Genomic DNA, 23,887 nt, shown 5'->3' with positions numbered 1-23,887 from the left:
ATAGACACTTGGTGGAGCCCGTCATAGATGATAGTAGAAAAGTGGGGTTTTACACCGACGGTAAAATAGTTTATTCTCTCTTCCTATAAAACAAACTTTTTTCTAACACGAAAAAAAAAAAAACCATGATGGACCGACCAAAGAAGGTTCCGAACAATGACCACTAATCCAAGATTCTCCCTCGTGGCGATTCGAATTCTCATATGATGCAGATGAAAAATAATACTACTAGTATTGAATAGTTAAAGTCAGATAAATCGGAAATCGATAAGGGTTTAATCGAATTTTATTTATCCAAAACGAAATGGTCAAAGTCCGGACATATTGATCCATTATTCTTATTGGCCTTGATTTTTCGAAAACTTAAAAAAGACGATTTGAGATTGAGCCACTTTCACGAATCTTAATGAACAAAATATAAATATATAATCACTTTTCCAAGAAGAAGAAGAAAAAAAATCCTAAAATAGTAACCAAACATTTCAAGGTTTCAAAATCATCTTTTGGATATCACTCCTCTCGCAGTTCTTCCAGCAAAAGTACTAAGTATGACCGAACAATCTAAGTTTTTAAGACCTAAAGCGTTCGCAACTCAACCTTTAATTCAGGACCAGCTCTGATTACCGATTTAACTAAAATTTTCGCAATGCCACATGACTTACAAAGATCATCGAATGAAGGTCTCATCTGACCTAAAAGTTGATCTTCTCTGGGTTATCCCACCAATCCCAGTGTGAAAGAAGTCAAGAACCTTCCCAATTTCAACAAGGCTCTTTTTGGGGATTGGGAACCTGATTCCGTTTTAAAAAACCTCTACTTTCCTTTAGAGAATAATCATCAAATCAAATATGAATCCTTCCTCCGTTAGATACTGCAATTTTGATGCAACTTTGCCGTAGCCGTTTGGGAATCTGCTTTCTCTCACCCCCCCCCCCCCCGGACGCGCTTTCTTAACTTTCTTTTTTGCCCTCCATCGCCCAAAAATGTTTTTGGGTGCCAGGCGGGATATCATGTGGCGGTATCCGTCGGCGATCCCAGTCGTTCAAAACACGTTTGGATAGCAAGGATCACCGACGGAATACCACGTGTGTTGGTGCCCGCCTGACATCCAAAAGCTTTTGCTCACTTCTACTCTTGAGAAATTTTTGGACGGGCCAAATTTATTCTCTCTATTCCCCCGCCCAACCACTCTCTCTTCTCTTTTTCTCTCTCTAAAATCTAGACCGTTCAAAATACGTTGAAACGGTTGGGATCGCAGACGGAATACACATACGTCCGGCACCCAAAAACTTATCCTTCCCCCGGTTAGCATCTTCCCCACTTCCGGCCCGGACCCACGCCCCGGCTTGGTCAACAACTCCATCCGTCCCACTCCCTCTCTCCACCTAACATACTCTCTCTCCTCAATCCTTACGCATATAAAATTCTTACAAATACTTAGGAGACATATTTTCTACTAAACCATCATCTTCTACCTTTGCTCTCTCTCTCTCTCTCGTATACATACACAAATATCCCTTTTCCTCGCACTGTTTATATCCATCTGTTTGTTTCAAATATGAGTTCTCAGTTGAATCAAAACCAGCCCCAAGGTATGTTCTTTTCCTTTTGGATGAATTCTCGTAGTTTTGATCCTTCTAATTCACTGCTCCTTCCGTTCCTAAATAATTTCCGACCCGCAAACCTAGGCCTATAAAAAGATTCATTTTTCCGTTAAGAAAAAACAAAATAGAACTGATGGCATCAACCTGACATTACGACTTTTTCCTTGGTTGATCGGATCCCCCAAGCGTGTAGTAGGAGAAAGAATATCTCTTATAGGTTTATAGGATTCATTAGAACCTTCTTCTTTTTTTCAGAGCTAGACTCTCAAGGAGAAGTCGTGTTTTTTCACAAATCGATAGATATCAAGGAGTGTCTTATTCGGCTAAATAATTCATTATGGATTTTTTTTTATCTTTATTCAAAAAAAAATTTGCATTTGTTAGTTCTTCGTCAATTTTTTTAAGGATTATTACTTTGTCATGACGAAAGAAATCTAAAAAGTCGTAAAAAAAATTACAATCAAAATTCAAATTTTTTTTTGAATAAAGAGAAAAAAATTGATTTATTGACTTCTTTTTGTCTTTATTCAAAAAAATTGAGTTTCGGTCATAATTTTTGTTTTTAAGATTTCTCTCGTCACGACGAAACAATAATTCATAAAAAAATGACAAAATTAACAAATGCAAAAAAAAAAAATTAAATAAGGATAAAAAATAATCTACAATGACTTTTTTAGACGAACAATTTAAGTTGTGAAAATTTTTAGAATTTTTAATGCTGTGTTTAGATTTGGACTTGATGTTTTTTTGAAAAATAATAGGGGTAATAAGTGAAGAGAGATAGAGAGAGAAATGTTGAAAGTAAAGAGAATTTAGGAGGTATTTTTTGAAAATCAAGGAGAACAAGGAAAGAAAAAAAATTGGAAGGAGGGAGCATGCGTTTTTGGTTTTATGGAATTTCTTACTTAAATTATGTGCAGTAGCTTATCCAGCACCTGGATACGCTGCAGCATCGGTTCAGTTTACTGCTCCACCGCCAGCGGGTTACCCGAGGAGAGATGGTCAACCCGAGCCCCAGAATCCAGTTCCCGCCGCAACCCGAGCCAGGGAAGATGGCTTCTGGAAGGGATGGTGAGCTCTCTCTCTCTCTCTCTCTCTCTCTCTCTCTCTCTCTCTCTCTCTCTCTCCTTCCTTAAGTAAGTACTCCAAACGTGGTTATTTATGATTATGCCCTGTTTTGCAGTTGCGCTGCCTTGTGTTGTTGCTGTGTCTTGGATGCTTGCTTCTAAGGATGGATGGATTGATTGTGCCATGATGGATCTGTCCTCTTTTTCTTTTTCTTTTTTAAATAAAATTTCGATAAAACAGTGTTATGTTATTTGATTTCACGTGTATTTAATTTTGAATTATTATTGTGGTTGATGAGAGTTTCTTCTCTGATTTGATGTAGGGTTCCTACTTCTTCCATTGTCCGTTTGTAGTACTTATCTTTCATTGGATTACATAGCATCTCTAGTAATTTTGAAATCGATATCCGAGTATGAATGTGTTCCGAACTGTCCAATACGGATATATATATCTTTCAAAAAGTTTACACTTATCGCACACATTGACTGCTCAGCCTATATCCTTCAAATAGTCTACACTTATCGCACACATTTACCGCTTAGCCTACCGCACGCCTACGTGGTGGTGGGCCCCACATTTTAAAAAAACACTCACACACAAAACAGCAGCAGTAAACGAAAAGCACCAAGGACGGCCACCGCCGACAACCACCACCACCGCCGAGCATCATCACCACCTCCTACCACCATTCTCATTTACCTCTTGAGTACAAGACTCAAGTCAAACTTCAACTACTTCCTCTGCTTTTGTTTTTCCCTCTCCCCCTCCTCTGTTTGTTTTTTTTTTTTTTTAATTTATTTATCGGTCTCCTCTGTTTCTCTCTCTTCGGTAAAATCCGCTTTCGAAGAGGGAGAATGACTTGGATTTGGGTTTAGGTTTCTGTTTGGGTCGTTTTTTTCCGTTGATTGGGTCGGGCCGGGTTGGTGGTGGTGGAGGTGGGAATATGGAGATTTTCATTGATAGGGAGGGTAAAACTGTCAAGAGAGTTGGTGGAGGAGCGAGGGGAGGAGGGGTAGGGGGTGGAGGTGGCCATGGAAGAAGATTTCGTCGATGGGGGATAAGTTGACGGCGATCGAAGGCAGCGACGGTTTGGCGGCGGTGGAGGGTGGTGGTGGTGGAGGGAGATTGTGAAGGAGAATTCGTGTACGGGGGAGGAGGAGGAGGGTGGTTGTGGTGGTGGTGATTTGCATTCAGTGCTGTGGTGATGGTCTTGATCCAGTTTGTCTCTTCTTCTTTTTTTACGTGGGGCCCACCGCCATGTAAGCGTGAGATAAGCTAAGCGGTCAATGTGTGCAGTAAGTATAGACTTTTTGCATATCCTTTGCATTATGTGTGGGACTTGTGTCCAAACATGTGTCCGTAATACTTCTCTTGTTACCTTTTTGATCGGCAAACTCAGTATTGTTCGATTAATACCTTTAAAAGAGGAGTTGAACTCCTAACCTCTTTTTCTTTTAGCACCTTAATGCATTCCTAATGCCGTTAAGCCTAAGGCCTCTTGTCCTTGTTACTCTGGTTAAAGCAGATTATTGCTTTGTAAATTCCTGTACCAAATTTGGCACTGAATTTAGCCCAAGCCAAGAATGGGTTCTAGTCAATTTTATCTCACTATTTTCTCTTTTAACCATCGGAGGACTATTTTTTGAACTAACACCACTTAGACATTTTACCAAGAAAAAAATAACTTGTGGCTATTGAACCCATAGGAGATGCTCCAAAGAGGATGACTAACTTGCCTACTTGTTTAGGTAGCAATTTCGGCACCACTCGTAGGATGAGATTACGCACATCTCATTACCATTCCACCCATTGAACCATGACTTGAACTATCTCATTTAGTCCAATACTTGGACCGAAGAGAATCCAAACTCATTACTAAACTACAAAGCAAGGGATTTCACGTTTTTTTCCTAATGCTGTAAATCTGCCTGGAAATGATGCTCATGCTGTCCACATTCTTGGACCACGATAAAGGTAGGAATAACCAAGGGTTTAGTTGATGTTCACGTAAGGTAAGATGGCCAGAACATTTTATCAAGAGAGAGAGAGAGAGAGAGAGAGAGAGAGAGAGAGAGAGAGGAATAACATGAAAGAAGAAAATGTAACCGGCTAAACCATTGTCAAATGAAACACGCACCAATAACTGTTTCAGAGATAGAGTTAAAAGGAAGTGTTGGGGAAAGGTTCCACATGAATAGCACCATTAAACCTAGTGCAAAATCGAATGTGCACTTGCATTTTGTGGATCAACCGTGACTGAACACCGTGACCCAAGGGCAAAGGGACCCTCATTTCTTCTTGGCATGCCTCAAGGAGAAAGCCTTTATCCTCCCAAGCCCATCTTCAAGCAATGATGGCTCAACAGAGAACGTTACGCGGAGCCAATTCTTTAGTCCCACGACAAACCCTACAAGATAGACATGCTATAAGTATTTTTTTTCTACCCAACACCTTCAAACATCGAAAATATTTTTGGCCCTCTCCAGAATGATTGTAGTGTTGCTTATTACAACAGGTATCTGTGGTTCCTTCTTTGTCCCCTAACAATCAGGACAGTAAGATGATATCACAGTTGCCATGACGGCATATGTTTCCAACCCTAGAAAATCCAACAATCCCACAGTGGCAGCATATGTTGATAGAAAGGATACGGGTTTACTATCCGGATCATATTGTTCACAAATCAACTAGATTATTACGTAACAAAAAGAAAGACAATGGCCAATTTTTTTTAATTGATTTGTGTTGCAATTAGGATCTTTTGTGATTGATTCCGATTGATTGATGACATAAAAAGAAGTAACATCTTTGACACGTATGTACATAATTTGTTTGCGTGTATCCATTTCGCTATATATGCTATGTTACATAATCGAACGGTTTTTGGAGGTGCCATCAAGACATCCTCGCTTCCAGTGTCATAAGTTGGTATTGAGATCTTCTCTAAGTTTCAATTGTGGCTCAATCGTGGTACAGAATAACCCTCATTTGACCGAAGGTTGTCATGCTATGACAGCTTAATTGTGGTTTAACTCGAAATCGTGGAAGGGTTTTCTAAATTCTAACTTCATAAGCAAAAGTACTATGCATGCATCAAGCATAACCAGCTCATCATTTACATCAAGCAATAGGGTGGAGTGATGCATTTGAAAGTTTCAACTAAAAAGGTTAATGGCACAAAAATCCGTCAGTATTTGACTGGCTTTGAAAATGAGACAACTAATTTTTCTCCAAGAAACCAAGTGGACGGATAAAGGGGTGACACGAGAAACCACACGAGGGAAATGTAATGAAAGCTTTGCATTTTAAGAAAATAACAATGGTTCTGATCACCTTCCATAATTCTTGATTACCTGGCAGAACCACGACAGATTCCTCTTTAGCAAGCTTGACACAAAAATCCATATCATCGCTGATGTCTTCCAATAACGGAAGATTTAGCTTCACCTGGAACGAAGTAGTCATAACACTTCTAAATTTCTCAACTCATTTATTTTAAAACATGACAATTAAAATATCAAAGTTTTAACTGACCATGGTAGACATAGATCCTTCCGCTTTGTGAGGGCAAGTAATACAAGGGATCTCCTTGAGTCTATCATAACAGATATTTGCAGATTCACAGAGTGTATTTATAATCTTCAAGAAAAAATCCTCTGTTGTGTTGTTGAGAATCTGAGTTACTGCTCCCTGATGCAAAAATCATGAAGTTCAATTCACATATATTCTAACTCCCATTATTACAATCATAATCTGTTTCACCTCAAAAGGACAGATGATACTATGTGTCCCTGAAAGCAAGCACCGTAACATTAGTCCAATCCCTTGAGGGGATTGGCCAATAACTCAAATTTCCTTGATATGATCTAATCGATTAAATTTCACCATTTAGGAGGGTCAGCTCTGTGCATGAGTGCTTCATATACTCATTTTGCGTATAAGCATTCAGCTCTAATCAGTAATAAGAAGCCAAGCATGCTTTGCATGTTAAAATACTGTGTGAACAACTCACAAACATATCACCATTTATAATCAAATTGTGTACCGGAAAGAAGCACCATCGGTCACATACCTGAACAAAGGTTGTAGGGTCCGCAGTGATGTTGAGATAGCTCTTCAAGGCCTGGACAATCTGAAATGAGAAACAAAAACCTTTTTGGAAGGGATGCAACGGTATCTTTGTCAATTGTCTTAGGTGCTGAACATATACATGTGCCTCGTGAATACTTGTATGTGTTTACTTCCTCTGGACCTCTGAAATAGGTCTTGAGGGTTCTATTCACTTCTATCAAGTCTGGTTTGGTGATTAGTACATATCCATGCATGTGCAAATTTGCAGCTCTGTGGTATTCACATGTTTCATGGGATATAGTAATTTGATGAAGGTCACTTAATTTCAGTACATGTTCTACTTGTGAGAAACAACTACGGTGGAGTTTACCGAAGGGCGAAGGCTATGGTATGAAACAAGGCAATACTTTGTTGTACCACTGCATATGTCTGATTAGAGATTTAAGGCAATACTATTTGAGTGCACGAAACGCAGGTATTTCTGCTTTAAAAAGATGTACCTGGGTGTCATTCAAAATAAAGACAAATCGAGTAGGCCACTCAGAAAGCATGCTATTTCAAACACTATCTAAAACCATGTTGTGCGCCTTTCGTATTTCACACACTAATTACAAACCCAAACTCACAAGGAGAAACATTTCTAACGATTTTGCCAAAAAAAAAAATGAGGTAACACATCCTAAAGCAAGTTGATTGTATATAGTTGGAAAATGCTGGATGAGAATGCTCAGTTTCAATATTGTCTTGTATGCCCAAATAATGCAAAAAACTGAAAACCTTTGCTGAAAGCACTTGATAAGCCTTACCCACTGCCCAAAGTTTGTTTAGAAAAGGATGAATTTTGACACAAGAATATGAGAGAGAGAGAGAGAGAGAGAGAGAGAGAGAGAGAGAGAGAGAGAGAGAGAGAGAGTAAACCCCAGATCTTTGAAGGATGCCGGTGGGATCATTTGTCACTATCCAACCAAGTCTCCATCCTGGAACAATCCATCTCTTTGACATAGAACCAATTGTAAGAACTGGTGTGATTGGTCCACATACTCCCACAGGCACAAAAGGGTTACTCCCAAAAGCTAGATGGTCATAAACTTCGTCCGCAATCAGTAATATCCCAAGCTTTCTTGCAGTCTCTGCTATCTGAGAAGGACTCGATGAAAGAACAGTGACCAACTTCAGAATTTAGAGCGATATTAGCAGAAACATACATACTTCCTCCGTCCTTAATTGCTGGTCATTTTGAGATTCCCAAATTATTAGTCCACTTGAAAAAGTCGAGGTATGCTATCCCCGTTAAATTCTGTACCTTGAGTATTGAGGGGTAATAACCAAAAAAACTAACTCCGAAAAATTTGAACTTCAAATGCTACTATTTCACGTCTCCTTAAAATATTGGAATTCTCAAAAAGGACCAGATCGAGGGAATATCTAGATTTCCTGGAAATGAATTTCACCAACCTTCTTCATATGTTCGAGCGTGAGAACATTCCCACAAGGATTTCCAGGGTTAATGACGACCATGGCAACAGTTCTATCATTTGCAAGGGCTTCAACGGAATCTAGATCAACCTCCCAACCCTTTTCTGGTAGAAGGTCAAAGTGCCGAACTTCAAGTTGACTAAAAGAAGCATGAGCTTCGTATAGTGGATATCCAGGTCTTGGAAGTAATATATTGGCACCGGGGCGAGCCAGGGCTGTTACAAGGACTTCAATTGCATGATTGGCACCAGCAGTGAGGTAAACATCATCCGGTGATAACTTATACGGAAGATCGCGAGAGAGATGTTCTGCAATAGACCTTTTATAAAAGCATAAATGTAAGAATTCAATAGAGGGGGCTAATCAAATAAATCAGCCCAAGTGAGCTCACTATGTATTGTAGTGATATAACACAAATTTTTTATCCAAATCTCTTCACAAGGGGGTAGTGCATGATCCGGCAAAATTATGATAGTTCCATTATGCCAATGGAATCTGGATTAGAAGTTGCATTACCTTTTCTCGATGAGGCAGGGCTAAATACCAATTACCAACTTTTTCACTCTTCTTCCTCAATGATCACCCTTTATTTCTTATTTGTATCCATCATTTCTCAACATAGGCTTATTCGTCGTTGGATTATAGATTCAGTTAAAAAAACCAACTTCCGATTGCTTGTATAAATCCCAATCAATTGAATTCGGCTACACGGAAAATATTCTCAATTCCGTAAAGCCTAATTCTGTCCAGATAAAAAGTGACAATGATGCCCAAAATTCATAGACTTTGTTAGCCACTTGTTGCCCACAAACCAAAATTCCGATGAAGAATATCCATCCATGCAACTAAACATAGAAATCCAAAACACACATTCCTTATTAGGTTTAAGCATCCACCTCAAAACCAATTGGTCAAGAGTGGAGAGGCCGCTCAGGCTCATATACTAGTTTTGGAGGTTGAATAATCAATGTGGGACAAATTCCAACACTCTCCCGCACGTGCGACCCCCGACTCGCACGTGGAGAGGTCAATAAAGGATCTAGAAGAAATAAGGTGCAACGGCACAAACAAAGGGGAAAAAACCTTCAAAAACCTAGCTCTGATACCATGTTAAAAGTATCCACCTCAAAATCAATTGGTTATGAGTGGAAAGGCCGCCCGAGCTCATATACTAATTTTGGAGGTTATGAGTATCCAATGTGGGACAAATTCCAACAGTTTTTAGTTAAAAAATTTAGATAAAAAAAAAAAGTTCTATAAGTTTGCGTATTTTTTTCGTCGTTACTCAATTTTTTACATCTAAAAAGTAAAAAATTGACCTATGACGAAAAAACTCGAATGACAGAACAAAATTTTGGAGTGGATAACCAAACAAGAAACTTACACAACCCTCCAATTTGATACCCACTATTGTCAAATGAACATGGGATGCGACATGCTAACAGAACATGGTAAAAACACGAAATCACTGAATAAAAATCCCATTCCATAAAAACATTGGCCAGGCTATTTGCAACTGCGAATTTGTTATATGTAGCCATTTCATAAGAAGGAATCCAAAAATTTCCTTTTATATAAATTGGCTACATGTAGCAAATTCGTAGTTGTATTTAACAGCGTCCAAAACATTTGTCACAAGATCAAAAATAATAAAAAATTCTACCTCCTGGCTGGCTCAATGCCAACGGCGGGAGCGTAGCAGTTGAACTTAGCAGATCGAACGGCGTCAACAATGGCGTCCTCGGCCGCAAGGGTGGTCCGAAAGCACGGAAACGCCGACGGGTCGCCGTGGCCGAGAGGGACGACTGGCCTTGTATCGGATTCGTTGAGGTTCTTCATTATCTTTTCAAGAACGCTTCTAACGGTGATTACCGACGCTGTTTTCCCCTCTCCGTTTGCATGGCTGATATCCCATTTCGGCGACGGTCCGGTCGCCATTTCTTGGGAAGTTTTCGTGAGTGGGGGTTACCGGAGTTTCTTGGTTTTTTGAGGGGAGAGAGAGAGAGATAGAGATCTCGGATTTCTCGGCACGGGACTAGGAAAGTGAAATTATAAAATAGTCAGGGAGTAATATTCCATACCATTTTATAATTACACATCCATCTGGGATCTATAACTAAGTATATGGACCCCATAGGAACGTGTGATTGTAAAGGAGTTCGAAGTATCACGTGACAGTATTTTCAGACTATTGAATAATTACTCACAAAGAAAACATTTTTGTGAAAATCGCATAAATGTACGATGGATGATGAATTTCGGGTACCACATAGCAGTGTCCAGGAAGAATAATTTCGGCTAAATTTTAAAGCAAAATTAGATGATTCGTAAACACCCTTCCCGATATCGAATTGAGGTGATTTTTTACAGAGACCACAATCGAAGTATTTTGAACAAAATGAGCGGCTCCGATCATCTTTGCGAGACTCGAGACGGACGCAAAACGGATCTGTGCACGGCTGCTGTGCAAGCAGATTTTCTGTTTGATGAATGCTTATTGTTTTAAAAGATGTGGCCAAAGTGTTAGATTGAATGCTTACATAGCCTATCTACTACGCACTGAAGTTTGGAGATGGAAATGCAAATGAATTAGTATTATTCTATTAGCATGATTATATTACCGGTTCAGTTCACAAGTAGTATTTTATTTAGAAACAGTTATGGTGTGGAATTATTTTTCCTTTAACAAAACAGCTAAGGTTGGATACCGAGAACCAACATATGGGAAGGAAAATGCTTTGTTCTCCTTGCTCGTCACTTAAATGATATAAAATCATCAAAATTTGATTCTTTTTTTGTTGTTGTAGTTGTTGTTATTGTTGTTGTTTATGTTTCTTTTTGCTTATGTGGCGTCTAGTCATTTGTACTTCCTGAAGTGCTACATTTATTCAACTGCTCCAGATAATGATTAGAATTTTCGAATACTCAGAACAGACCTGGTATAATTTTATTAATTTGTGATGTTGGATGGTCATAGTGGATAATGCATTTGATTCTATAGTTCAAGTCAAATATCTCAAGAAAGTAGACTTATTGATATCCTTTGGTTTAAAAAAACTAGCATTGTCAAAATTATTATTTTTGACTTGCGACAGTATCAACAAGTCAAAAAATGATGTTTCACCAATTCGGAGCCATTTTTGCACGAGTTCAAATATAGACCAATGGATAAATTCTTATCAAATTACTAGTTCGAAGCCCTACGATGTGTGCTGATCTGACAAGCATCTTGTGAGCCCATGTGCATGAAATGGTAGCGGACATAGCATTGGTATCTGTTCAATTTAATTGTTCGCTTTGTGTGGCCTGGGAAGTAAATTTGTGTATTCACCTGCATGTGAGCACCATTCCTCTTGTACTATTTGTTAGGATTATTTCTTCCCCAACCATGCTACTTGCACATATGTTTTTTGGCTTTTTGCACATATCTTGCACACACATTTTTGTAGGGCTCGTATCGGGATTCCACAAAATGATCCGAACCGCTCATCTTTTTTAAAATATTTTTTTTGGACGGTTCCTTTAAAAAATCAGCTCCAACAGATATCGGTAAGGGCTTTTTTAGAATTCGTAGAGCAAAACAGAATGATTCGTCCTGCGATTTCTGAGAATGCCCTTACCGATATCTGTTAGAGCTGATTTTTTACAGGAACCCTCCAAAAAATATTTTAAAAAAAATAAGCGGTTTGGATCATTTTGTGGAACCTCGATATGTGCCCCACAAAAATATATGTGCAAGATATGTGCAAAAACATATGTGTGAGAATCATTACTGTTTCTTCCCTTAACGAGGGGTATTAGTTGGGTCGGGTTTATAATGATATTGGACTTCTTTGATAATTCACGTCTCCAGACCAACTTACGTGCTAATTGCTAATCCCTTGGATCCAATCTCACCTTCCACTTGCTGAGAACTCATTACAGTCAGAGCAAAACTTCGTATGAATTGACCCCAAAAATTTGCTAACACTTAAAAACAAGCCCAATTAGTGATGTTGGACTTCTTTTCAGTGTGATATAGTTCTCATACTTGTAGTTGTATTCTTCTGTCGCTTGTGGTAAAAAAAGTACATTGTGTTATAAATCTGATCTATTACGTAGTTAGTGGTGTTGTGGTAAAAAAAAGTACATTGTGTTATAAATCTGATCTACTACGTAGTTAGTGGTGTTCTATCGCAATGTACATTTTCTGGGTATTTGAAAAACGTCCCAAACTATTAAAATTTGCGTATAAGTCTTACAAAGCGGCTGTGTCCAACGTCGATGGCTATGCATCTTCTCTTCTGTGCCCATTTTATTATAATGTTATTTATTTTACACGCCGTTTTCCCCCTGGATTTTTCCATCCAAAATGAGGAATCAAACTTTGGAAACAAGAATTTTACCACGATAGCAAAGTTGGTGAAATTTTCTTTGGATTTTCCCCTGATCTATGACTCATTGCTTAGCAAAAAAATTCGGCTATGGTATTCGGTTCCACCTTATAGAACAGGAAAAATAAGACGGAAAAGAGTTGGCATGTATACATTGCTACACTCCTTACTGTACTTCAATGATTTGGATCTTCGATTCGCAGGGGGAAATGAAAAGAAAAAGGAAAGTGATACGACAACAAGAATAAGATGCTTTAATTTGTTTTATCCTCAAATTACAATTGCTACATCATTCAAGAAAGATACCGTCGAAGCGCAATCAATAAGATTCAGAATTCTCCTGCTTTTAAAATAAACACACAATAATAGAAAACAACATTTAGCCACAATGGTTCGCCCCTGAGGAAACATTGAAGCAAAAAAATGAGGAAGCATGAGAACCAACGCTGAGACTTTTTTATCACCACTTGTGTGCCAACTTTAACAGGGTACTACAAGAATCGTATTGATCGAATAACTAAAACATAGGTTTTGAGGAACAAGCACACTATGATACCGACTTCAAACGGCGCATGAGATCAACGCCCTGTTGATCAGCAGTGATCACCCCGTAGAGAACATTTGAGGTGCTAAAGTGGCCAACAAATGTCTTTACAGGGTAATACAAGACCCCCATACGGCTCAAAGTACAATAACATAGAGTTCTTAAGGAACATGCGATTATTATGCCAACTTCAAATTAAATGTGCGATCAACATGCAGTAGTTGATCAGCTTGTTTTAGGAACAAGCGCATTATTATGCCAACTTAAAGAAACGTGCGATCAATCCAGAAGTTGATCAGCACTGACCACCCCATGGCGGAACCTATGAAATCCTCTACAATAAGCCAAAGGCGTGCAGCAGAATCAGTAAGTTACCAGAGAAGGGGGTTGACCACATCTGAGCTAAATGGAAGAACTTGTCTTTTCAACTTGTTGCTTCTTAGCATGCCTTTCACAGAAAGCTTTTACCCTCCCTAGGCCATCTTCAAGAGATGCAGGGTCAATGGCGAATGTTATACGCAGCCAATTCTTAAGACCAACAACCACCCCTGCAAATAAAGCACTTTATCGGACATCGAGGATTTACTTGAAATTTGGTAAATAACATTCCAAAATCACAACCAATATTACATAGACAAAGCGTTATGACAATTTCCTGATGAAAGTCTGAAGATTTCATCAACAAGGTACTAGTGAAAAATGGAATAAAAAATCAAAAAGCAATCAAACTGGCGGTTGTGCTAGTTGTACGTGTCTCTGTGTCAACATCCTTCAACCCATATTCCAATCACCCGTTCCCACAACTAGACATTATATTTCTCAAGGTATTTTTTCATGTTCTAGTTAAAAAACTGATATTTACAAGTTGAAAAGGAGCACTGGTACGAGACAAGAGTCTTATGCATAGTTATTGTTAAATCAAAACTCAAAAAGTACAAAATAGGCTTGCTGATCGATGGCCAATAATTCATGTTGGACACGTCTCTTGTGCCCTTACCCAAGATCGAGAGTCACTTGGGGACTTTTAATACTTAAACGTCTATCTAACGTAGATTGGCCAATAGAGGAATCAAATAGAGTTCAATAGAGAGAAGTCGATATCAAATAGAGTTTGCTTCTAACCTGGTAGAACAACCACGGATTCCTCCTTAGCCAGCTGGAGAGAGAAGTCAATATCATCTTCAATATTTTCCAGTAGAGACAGATTTAGTTTAACCTACAACAAAAGGCACCATTAATAACAGAGGTCTTTGAGCCACTCAATCACTTACCATCACAAGCCAATATCAAAAAATTTAATGCCTTACCATTACAAACATAGATCCTTCAGGTTTGCTTGGGCAAGTAATGCAAGGGATCTCTTCGATTTTAGAATAGCAAATGTCTGCAGTTTCTCTCAGTCTATTGACAATTTTTGAGAAGTGATCATCTTTCGTCTTCTCAAGGATATGAGGAACTGCTCCCTGATGACCCATAAACCTTAAAAATCATCTCTCTAGAGAAAAGCAATTGGAGAAACATAACTAAATAGAGTGCTCAATCTCAATGTACAATCTAAGCTTGTAAAAAAAATGAAGATTTCAAACTGCCAATGGGATTAATGAATGAGCAAAGCAAATAAAGCACAATAGACATCTTCAAAGAATTGTATTATATAGATACAAACACAACCAAAAAGAATTACATTCTTTAGTCATCCAAGCTATGGAAATAGTGTAGTTCACCAAATAGGTCAGATAAAATGAATTGTGTAACATGACCAACCATAGATTATCAAAAGAAAATAAATAAACGGTACACAATAAAATAAACCTTTGTATTTTTGCTTCTTTTTTTGTTTTTGTTTTTTGTTTTTGCTAACGGAGGTCAATAACTGTAAGTAATACGTGAACCAGAAAGATCTCAATATTGGATAGTTCGACAAAAAAATGAATCCCGAGTATATCTTCGTTGTGTTGATAATTTGATATGAGATAGCAAAATCCACACGGACTACAGATTTTCAACCAAATTACGTATAACATCTCTCAGTAAAAAAGGCCTTCGTGTTCTATAGTATATGTTCCTACTTGAAACCTTTATCACATCCTCATTGCCAACTAGAGGACTATCCAATGGGAACTTCAAATTGGTTTTACGACAATTCTGTGAATGCTTCAGCAGTAATTCAGTACGAAACAACTTCTTTTGTGTATCTCATGCATTCTACTGGCATTTGAAAGAGAGAAAAATAAGAATTCAAACTAACTCTCCTGAAAATTTGGGGTTTTTTTTCTTCTGATATGGTATTTAGGAAAAGATTCTTGATTTACAAACCTGAATGAAGGTTGGAGGATCAGCACTAATATCGACACATCCCTTGATGCAATCAACTATCTGGTAAAAGAAATGAATACACAAGTTTCATGTCAAACATCAACCATACCATAGTAAATTCCCAAACAGCTATGAGATCTAATGAAAAGAGCAACAGTACCAGTTCAAAAGCATTGATTTCATTTCATGCAAAACTGCATACGGTAAGAAGTACCATATGACCATAACAGTGACGAGAAAATTTTCACATGGAAAAATGCAACTGATGATATTAGCTGACGCCTAAAAGTCACTGGCCATTGAATTGAATTCAAAATAGGGAGGTGGGAGGCTATTGTGGCATGAGATATCATACACACAAACACACGGGGGGAGAGAGAGAGGAGAACCCCGTATTCTTCAAGGATGCCATTGGGATCATTGGTGACTAGCATAGTTTTAAAAACCGGAATTTGAGGGTCGCAGGAGAACCGGCAAAGGGAAAAAAGAGAATTTTAGCAAAACTTGGGCTTAACCGCAATGTGTGCGCGAGAGGCTGAAATCCCGGATTTGCACCCCCCTGCGTAAATAACTCGTGACGCGCACCCGGATAATTGGTTTCTAAATCAGTTTTCAAATTTGCCGCCTAATTTCCTAAGCGCGCAAAACCTCTTCTTGAGTCCTCATTCACAAACCCACTAAAGTGCAAATTCATTTAAAGTAGATAGAAGTTTTGTAACTTACCAATGTGAGACTAGAGAAAAACACTATGTTTTACAAATACACATGTTGCAACATTATTCTCATATTTGTAAAATTTTATTGACTTGCGGGTTTTAATAAATTATCGAATATTTCACACGAAGAGAATGGGCTATTACATGTCTAAAATTAATTAAAATGTGATAATTTAAGCCTATGTTGGAGGCAAAAGCCGCAAAAGTATATTTTTCAAGTTTTATACATGTTGCTGATGATTTTTAAAAATTCACGACCGCGACACCCGATTTCCGCAACGTATCACCGATATGTCCCGATACTGATATACCGCGACCGATACCACGACGGCGACCTATACTGCGATTTAAAACTATGGTGACTAGCCCACCAAGTCGCCAACCAGGAACGATCCACCTCTTAGATATATACCCAACTGTAATAACAGGTGCAATTGATCCAAAGACGCCCATAGGAACAAATGGGTTACTCCCAAAAGTGAGATGATCATAAACTTCATCAGAAATCACTAGTATTCCAAGCTTTCTTGCGGTCTCAGCAACCTAACACATCATATGATCATCAATCAACGCAATAACCATGACCGGTTAAATTTGCCAGACAACACATTTATAACTCAGCACAATGGAAAAACCCGCACCTTCTTCAAATGTTGGCGCGTAAAAACATTTCCACAAGGATTTTCAGGGTTAATGATGACAATAGAAGCTGTATTCTCATCTGCTAGAGCTTCAACAGCATCAAGATCTACCTCCCAATCTTTCTCTGGAAGAACATCAAAGTGGCGAACTTCAAGTTGGCAATAAGCAGCACGGATTTCGTAAAGGAAAAAGCCTGGTCTTGGGAGCAGAATGTTTGCATTTGGACGAGCAAGAACTGTTAATATGACTTCAATGGCTTGACCCTTATGATAACTTGTATGGAAGATCTTTTGAAAGGTAATCTGCTATGGCCCTGTATAAACACAAATGTGTAAGAATGAAACCGTATGGGTGAATCATATCTTTCCCATGAGTTGAAACATTTCTCATATTTGTGTTCCTCTTTTGTGGCATGGAGGATTTTACTTTTCTCTTTAGGAAAATTTTGGGCTACAATCAGGGACGAAGCTAGGAATTAGATGTTGGGTGATGAAAGTAAGTACGGTTCCTATTCCCACAGCGAAAGGGCCATAGCGTTCTGTCTCTTCACTCTTTCTCAAGTAATCTACCCGAATAACTAGTTTCCTCATGGAAGAAAACATCTACACCATCTAGGGATCTTCTATTGATCATAAACCAAGAAAAAAGAGAAGTTACTTCTAAAAAATTGATATTTCGTACAAAAACATTATGAAAATTATATTAAGGTGTTAAAAATTGAAGGTGTTGTGTAACATGAAAACAAGTGAAGTCATGTCATGTTTTTAAAGAAACACTCACGAAAGAGAGAGGCAACAATGCGTAAGGAATTCAAGAAACTGTGAGGAACCATTTTATGCAGTAAACTTGAGCGGAGACCATGGCAACATTTGGCACCCCTCTGGCTTTGTCCTTGACTACAATAGGATTTCAGGTTTGATGATTTGATGAGGCAACTAATGAAATAAAGGAAAACTCCTTTTAACGAAATAACCTACCCATATATTGGTTGAGAAATTCGAATTCATGACCTCCTAATAAGATATAAGATTCCTGGCTGCCAACCGAGCTAGTCCTAACCCTAGTTAGTTGGTTAATGACATGGTATTTGAATATAGAAAACAAAGGACAAAAGTGTAAGGTTGGACAATCTTTTTGTCCATACTTCTCAGAATTTTCAAAATGGACATTCATTTCGGGATAACAATTTGGAACTGATGGAGTATTAAGTACACGATCAGAAAAAATAAAAAAGCATTAACGTATGTATATATAGAGAGAGAAGATAGATACCTTCTCGCCGGCGGAATGCCAACCTGTAAGGCATAGCCGTTGAACTTGCTGGACCGCACGGCGTCGGCGATGGCATCTTTGGCCACGGGAGTGGTCCGGAAGCAGGGAAACGCGGAGGGGTCGCCGTGGCCGAGAGGAATGGTGGGCCTTGGGTCTTGCGGATCGATTTTACTCATGATATAATATTTCAGTACAGTTCTGATGCTGGTCGCCGACGCCTTTGTCAGCGCTTCGTTCCCTTTGAATGACCATTTCTGCAGCGCCGTCGATGTCCCGTTCTCCATCTCTCTTCTCTCTCTAGTTCACTCCGGATAATCAACAGGTATAGGCCGACAGATATATATATATATATATATATATATATATATATATATATATATATATATATATATATATATATATATATATATATCTATACAGAGAGAGAGAGAGAGAGAGAGAGAGAGAGAGAGAGAGAGGGAGGGAGGGAGGGAGGGGTGAGTGAAAGACAATTATACACTGCTTTCTCTTCTCGTGCCCCCCTGAAATAGTTAAATGATATATCAGATTCAAGGATTATCTTTACACACATGAAATCTTTTGGTTCGCCTTACAGTTCAATGAATATGCTCAGCTCCTATTATATTTAGGTCTATGGATATGTTGATATTGCGAGAATTTGCCATTGTGAAACGATTTCCATGATCAAGTCAATTGGATGTCAAATGGTCGAATCTCATGATACCGCTTTGTTAAAGCTCATTGACGTCTTCTTTTAATGCAACACATGGGCTTCGATCCTTCAATAATCACTATTACTTCTCCTTGATGGTCGCATGCAAATAAATCCTTTTTACGTGGAAAAGGCCCGTATCAAAGAAGAGTATGTTTTGGATAGGGGAACGTCCTCTATCTGGCTATGAATCCCTTGGTTTGTTTAATGCTAATAATAAACAATTGGTATTGTAACAGTCTTCAGATGTTCTGTTAACTGTGAACTGTATACAGGTTAGGACATGTTGAAAATGCCCGTCATCATCTTTTTTCTCACAAGCAACAGCCCGACAAAGCCGAGTTACAGAAACTTATTTTACTCGAAAAGCATCTTAACCGATGTGCAGGTGCTCGAAAAAATGGCGATTGGAAGAGTGCACTGAGAGAATGTGATGAAGCCATGGTGGCTGGAGCAGATTCTTCTCCTCAGGTAAAACATCCCAAACTTCATAATTGCTATTTTCCTTAGGCTGCATTTGAATCTTGGGGTTCTGAAGTGATTTGTGGAGGGCAAAGAAAAAGTAAACAAACTGGTATTTTTAACACAGTCAAGTTTTTCCCTTTATGTTCCCTTGATTTTCTTTTCAGCCTCCAAAACTCCAAGAGCCAGACGCAGCCGTCATTCGTATTAAAGAAGTTTAAGACTGCCTAAACCTGTTGAATCTTCAGTTCACAACATGTAAAGCAGAAGCCTTTCTGAAGCTTCACAAACTTGAAAATGCAGATTCTAGCCTATCAAGCATTACAAAGGTAGAACCTTATCCCACATCCTGCTCCCAAACAAAGTTCTTCGGCATGCTTTCTGAAGCTTATGTGCTCTATGTCCAAGCTCAGGTTGACATGGCATTTGGAAGGTGAATCTCCAAGAATCTGGATTATCTTTGAGTTCCAACTTTAGCGGTGAAGTTGAAGAAATCTCTTCCGTCCTCTAAAAATAGAAGGCGTATATGAAAGTTAGGGAGAAACTGAGAAGTTCATTTAAGAGATGATGGTGTAGTCTTTCTCACAAGAAAAACAAATGGAGAGAGTGGGTTGTTATAGGAGAGTTGGTAGTTCTTTTTCAAGTTTGAGCAATCTAAGCGTTTGATTTTAGGGCAGAAGACTTGGATTTCTCCGATTTCACTGCTAAAGTTATAATAGTCGGCTCCTTTTTGATAGATGTGGATTTCAGATGAATGGATTTGACATCCTTAACCAGTGCAGAGCAGCTCAAAATTATATTTCATAACTAGCATATGGATTTTAACATTGAGTTTGGGAGCTTTAGCATAATGAATTTCAAATAAGGCCATAATAGGAGGGATTGCAAATCTTTCCTGTTAAACATTGTACTAGGATTCTAAACATCTGTTCTATAGCTAAACCTCATGCATTTTTGTTATGAAGTCCACGTCTATCCAAACCGAGCCTTAATTTGGGAAATCCGATACAACTTCCAAACTATCAATCTTCTGGAAGGTAAATAAATGTTGCTCTTATGGTGAGTGAGTGAGAACAGATGGTGGGTATATTGCAGGTTTGAGAATGCAGTTGCAGCAGCATAAAAGGCTTGTCTGATTGATTTTAGCAACATTGAAATTGCTATGCTGCTATACAATGTAAAATTGGTAATAAGAGCTCGATCCCAGGGTAAAGATCTTTTCAATTCAGGGAGATTTTCTGATGCCTGCACAACTTATGGGGAAGGCCTCAAATATGTCTTGTCCAACTCTGTGCTATATTGCAATAGAGCAGTTTGTTGGTCTAAGCTTGAACTATGGGATGAATCTGTAGAAGACTGTAACCGAGCCCTCAAGATCCAACCAAACTACACCAAGGCCCTTCTTAGGAGGGCTGTCTCAAATGCAAAGGTGAATTCCTGCATCCATATATGAATCCTTAACTATATTTGAATAAATCCGGATTTTCTTGAGTCAAGAGTCATTTGCTGGTCATTTTTTTCAGGTCTGTTTGGTCTAGAATTGAATGAGTTTCTTATCTCATTTCTCAGAAAACACATAAAACTTGCTTGGTAACAAAACCAAAATACTTGTTTTCCAATTCTCGAAAACCAACTTCGACTAAAAGAATGGAGTTAGATAGGAAAACAATGAGTGTTGCTGAGGAGGGTTGTACAAAAGTTATCGTGAAAACAACTGAAAAGCTTTACAAATTTTCCTTCCCTTGCGTCTGATTTTGTGATTTTTAGCTTGAACATTGGGCAGAAGCTGTTAGAGATTATGAGATCTTGGGGAGGAAACTTCCGGGGGATAATGAGGTTGCTGAATCTCTACTCCGAGCGCAAGTTGCATTGAAGAGATTGCGGCTGGAGGAATTTCACAATGCGAATTCCACTGGTGAACTGGAGGAAGTTTCTAGTCTTCATCGTTCTAAAGCTGCAATATCTTCTCCCGGTGATTCTTGACACCTCTACTTTTCAGCATTCAACCATCCATGTCTTTACTACTAAAATTTTCAGTATTTCCTGCGTTATACCAATGAATTTATTCTATAGCATGTCTTAACATCCATATTGAAATGTGCTTTACCTTGTAGCATTCGGTTCGTGCTTGGATCACTGATTTTTGCAGAGATTTACCTTGGGAAAGGAAAATTGTAGGGAAATTTAGATTCTCTGCTTGGATATCTTGTATCATTTTCTTCATGTTTTCATTTCGTTCCAAATAGCTCCACAAATACTTAAGGTGAACCTATTAGATATGCAAGAATTGGTACTCTCTCTTACTGCATATAGAAAACGGCAATACACGAGCTGGATTTGGTAGGATTCAAATGTAATATAGACTTCAGTAAACTTAGCAACATAACCGATGTGTAGTTCTATTTCCTATTGAAGGTGGGTGTGGAGGACAGCCCAGAACTAGCAAAAGCCGAAGGCATAAGAACCGTTCCATTTTCCAACAGTCAACGTTTACAAAAGTGGCGTCAAGGTGAGAAAGATGATCAGCCCTAGCGATCAGGGTTTGGAGTCCTTTTTGAGGCAGCAGAGTTTGTAGAACAAAGCCCAAGGCCTGTTTATTCATGCGGCTCAAATTCCGACATCAATTTCTTGCTTGAACTTGCATGAGGTGGATCACAATGTCTTAGTCTTCAAGACAAAGAAACAGCAAAGAGAAATAGATTTCCGTTCATATCTAATTTGTAGGTGTAATTCCTCATTCGTGGTTAATTACTTTACTGTCTGCAGATTCGTTTGACATTTATTTTCGAACCCATTGATATTTAACGGCCTCATTCAGTATATGGATGTATGTACTATGCCATGGTTAGGAAGAAAGCACAGGTTGGTTGTCTGGTGGTAGTCCTCCAATATTTCCCGTAGGTGAAACTGTTGATTGTGTTAAAACATTGTTTTTTCTCCACAATGTTATCCGTTGCTCTTTGAACTTGTAATCTTGTATACAAGTTTCGCAGGCTGGGCTACTTGCTTTTACAGTGGAGTTGCTTCATGTTATTTTTCTCTTAATTTGGTGCCTCAACTCCCAAGCCTTTATTCAGGAAGAAAGTGTAGTTTGGTTGTCCAGCGCTCGCTAGTAACTTGTTCGATCGGCTAGAGTGGATTCGTTATGGTGGCGGTGACTATGTTGTTGTCTAATGGTGGGGTTGTGATTGGAACTGTGACAGTAGGGTGCGGGATGGTGGCAGAAGATGGTGGGGTAGGGGATGATGTTGGAGGTGGCAACACGACTGCATTGGTGGAAAGGCAGTTGCAGGTTTAACGAGGACGTAGCAATGGTGTTTTTTGTAAAGAAAAGGGAGAGAATCCAAATTTTTCCACACCTACAAATAGAAAGGAAAGAGAACCAAAATCCTTTCCTCTGGCTAATTGGATTGGACTACATTATAAGGAACAAAAAGATAGGCAGTTCTTGAAGAAGGGTTGTATAACATGTATTTGCTCCACGAAATGAATAGGTACAATAGCTTTTACCACAGGTTATTTGGTGGGATCACAATTAATCGGGGGTGTAAAGCGTGCTATCGACGCCCCCTTCAACCCTAGGACGGTGGCCTCATGACTTTGCGTATCTGAAACCCTTTGACTCCCCCTGCGGATCCCCTAGAGCGGTGGCCTCATGACTTTGGGTATTTGAAACCCTCTGACTCTCCCTACGGATCTCTCTAGCCCTAAGTGAGGTAGTGCGCACCTTGGGGTTTCGATCCCCTCCTAGGGACCCGTTGCATGTTTGGAGGCCCTTGGTCATGCCCAATGACAGATCACTACATCTGGCCGCCCCCTGCATTCCCTAATTCCTAGCAAAAAAAAAGGAGATAATTGTGGATTTTTATTCTTTTTTTTATCATTCTCTCAGCAAATCTTTTCAGAGCCGGCCCTAGGGTAAAGCCCCACAAGATCTTGAGCTTGGGCAACCCCTCCATGAGACAACAAAAAATGTAAGAAGTTGTTCTCTTCGAAACGAATCATGCTAATCACAAAACACTACAAATGGAGCTAAATTTGATTTTTTTTTTTTTATACGGTTCAAGTTAAAAGCACAAATGTAACTTTAACTTCTTTTTTTACTTGGATGTTTTTATTTTTATTTTTTATGACTTAATAATTGGTGGCAACCAAATTTACGATTGGGATTGGGCAACCCAAATATCGGAGTCGACATTGGTTACCTTTCAAACCATACTACCATGGTCAAAAAATTTACTACTCCCCCGTCCCAATTGTTTGTCCAATTTTGGATTTATAACTTATTAATGAAACCAAATTTTATTCATTGATTTGAAAATTTACATGATCTAGTACATTGATTTTGAGATTGGACAATAAATTTAGAACATACTTAAGTCAAAAGGAGGACAAACAAATTGGGACAGAGGGAGTACTAGTTTTAGTGGCAAATACGTAATTTTTGTTTTTTAGGCACATCAGAATTTCTTTGGAAGCTATTCTAACATTTACAGCTTAAAAATAACACGTGCCGTAACTAACTTACACGTGCCTCGATGTCACGCTATATATATCCCATCGCGAACTGAAAATTCAAAAGCCAACAAACACAGAGAGAGTGGGAGCACTTCGTCGGTTACCGCCAAAAC

At 38.8% G+C, this 23,887-nt stretch overlaps 3 protein-coding genes and 2 pseudogenes across 6 annotated transcripts; 2 read left to right on the top strand and 3 right to left on the bottom strand.

Annotated features, from left to right (window-relative positions):
• The first annotated feature begins 1,392 nt into the window (after window positions 1–1,392).
• On the top strand, window positions 1,393–3,071 carry LOC131323296 (protein CYSTEINE-RICH TRANSMEMBRANE MODULE 9-like). 2 transcript variants are annotated; one of them, XM_058355011.1, is made up of 3 exons: window positions 1,393–1,592; window positions 2,528–2,675; window positions 2,788–3,071. In XM_058355011.1, exons 1-3 carry the CDS (start codon window positions 1,559–1,561, stop codon window positions 2,831–2,833), a joined length of 228 nt encoding a protein of 75 aa, XP_058210994.1. In that variant the 5' UTR covers window positions 1,393–1,558; the 3' UTR covers window positions 2,834–3,071. The 2 variants fall into 2 exon arrangements, with proteins under 2 accessions (XP_058210994.1, XP_058210993.1); XM_058355010.1 differs by having other exon boundaries at window positions 1,403–1,592; window positions 2,525–2,675.
• Window positions 3,072–3,262: 191 nt separating this feature from the next.
• On the bottom strand, window positions 3,263–3,999 carry LOC131323657 (BRI1 kinase inhibitor 1-like; annotated as a pseudogene).
• A 741-nt stretch (window positions 4,000–4,740) lies between these two features.
• On the bottom strand, window positions 4,741–10,260 carry LOC131324883 (nicotianamine aminotransferase 1-like). Its single transcript, XM_058357063.1, has 7 exons — window positions 9,883–10,260; window positions 8,199–8,538; window positions 7,662–7,880; window positions 6,745–6,804; window positions 6,207–6,362; window positions 6,026–6,119; window positions 4,741–5,079 (listed from the first exon to the last, which is right to left on the bottom strand). The coding sequence occupies exons 1-7, from the start codon at window positions 10,155–10,157 to the stop codon at window positions 4,961–4,963; spliced, it is 1,263 nt and encodes a 420-aa protein (XP_058213046.1). The 5' UTR covers window positions 10,158–10,260; the 3' UTR covers window positions 4,741–4,960.
• A 2,768-nt stretch (window positions 10,261–13,028) lies between these two features.
• On the bottom strand, window positions 13,029–18,451 carry LOC131324885 (nicotianamine aminotransferase 1-like; annotated as a pseudogene).
• Window positions 18,452–18,965: 514 nt separating this feature from the next.
• LOC131324884 (inactive TPR repeat-containing thioredoxin TTL3-like) lies at window positions 18,966–22,076 on the top strand. 3 transcript variants are annotated; one of them, XM_058357067.1, is made up of 5 exons: window positions 18,966–19,265; window positions 19,505–19,689; window positions 20,352–20,685; window positions 21,024–21,228; window positions 21,371–21,665. In XM_058357067.1, exons 3-5 carry the CDS (start codon window positions 20,419–20,421, stop codon window positions 21,394–21,396), a joined length of 498 nt encoding a protein of 165 aa, XP_058213050.1. In that variant the 5' UTR covers window positions 18,966–19,265; window positions 19,505–19,689; window positions 20,352–20,418; the 3' UTR covers window positions 21,397–21,665. The 3 variants fall into 3 exon arrangements, with proteins under 3 accessions (XP_058213050.1, XP_058213048.1, XP_058213047.1); XM_058357065.1 differs by lacking the exon at window positions 21,371–21,665 and adding an exon at window positions 21,672–22,076 and having other exon boundaries at window positions 19,039–19,265; window positions 19,560–19,689; XM_058357064.1 differs by lacking the exon at window positions 21,371–21,665 and adding an exon at window positions 21,672–22,076 and having other exon boundaries at window positions 19,039–19,265.
• The last annotated feature ends 1,811 nt before the right edge of the window (window positions 22,077–23,887 follow it).

Source organism: Rhododendron vialii, chromosome 4a (assembly GCF_030253575.1).
Source record: "Rhododendron vialii isolate Sample 1 chromosome 4a, ASM3025357v1".
Taxonomy (NCBI): Eukaryota; Viridiplantae; Streptophyta; class Magnoliopsida; order Ericales; family Ericaceae; genus Rhododendron; species Rhododendron vialii.
Note: the sequence above shows the minus strand (reverse complement) of the source record. Positions and strands in the feature narration are given on the sequence as shown.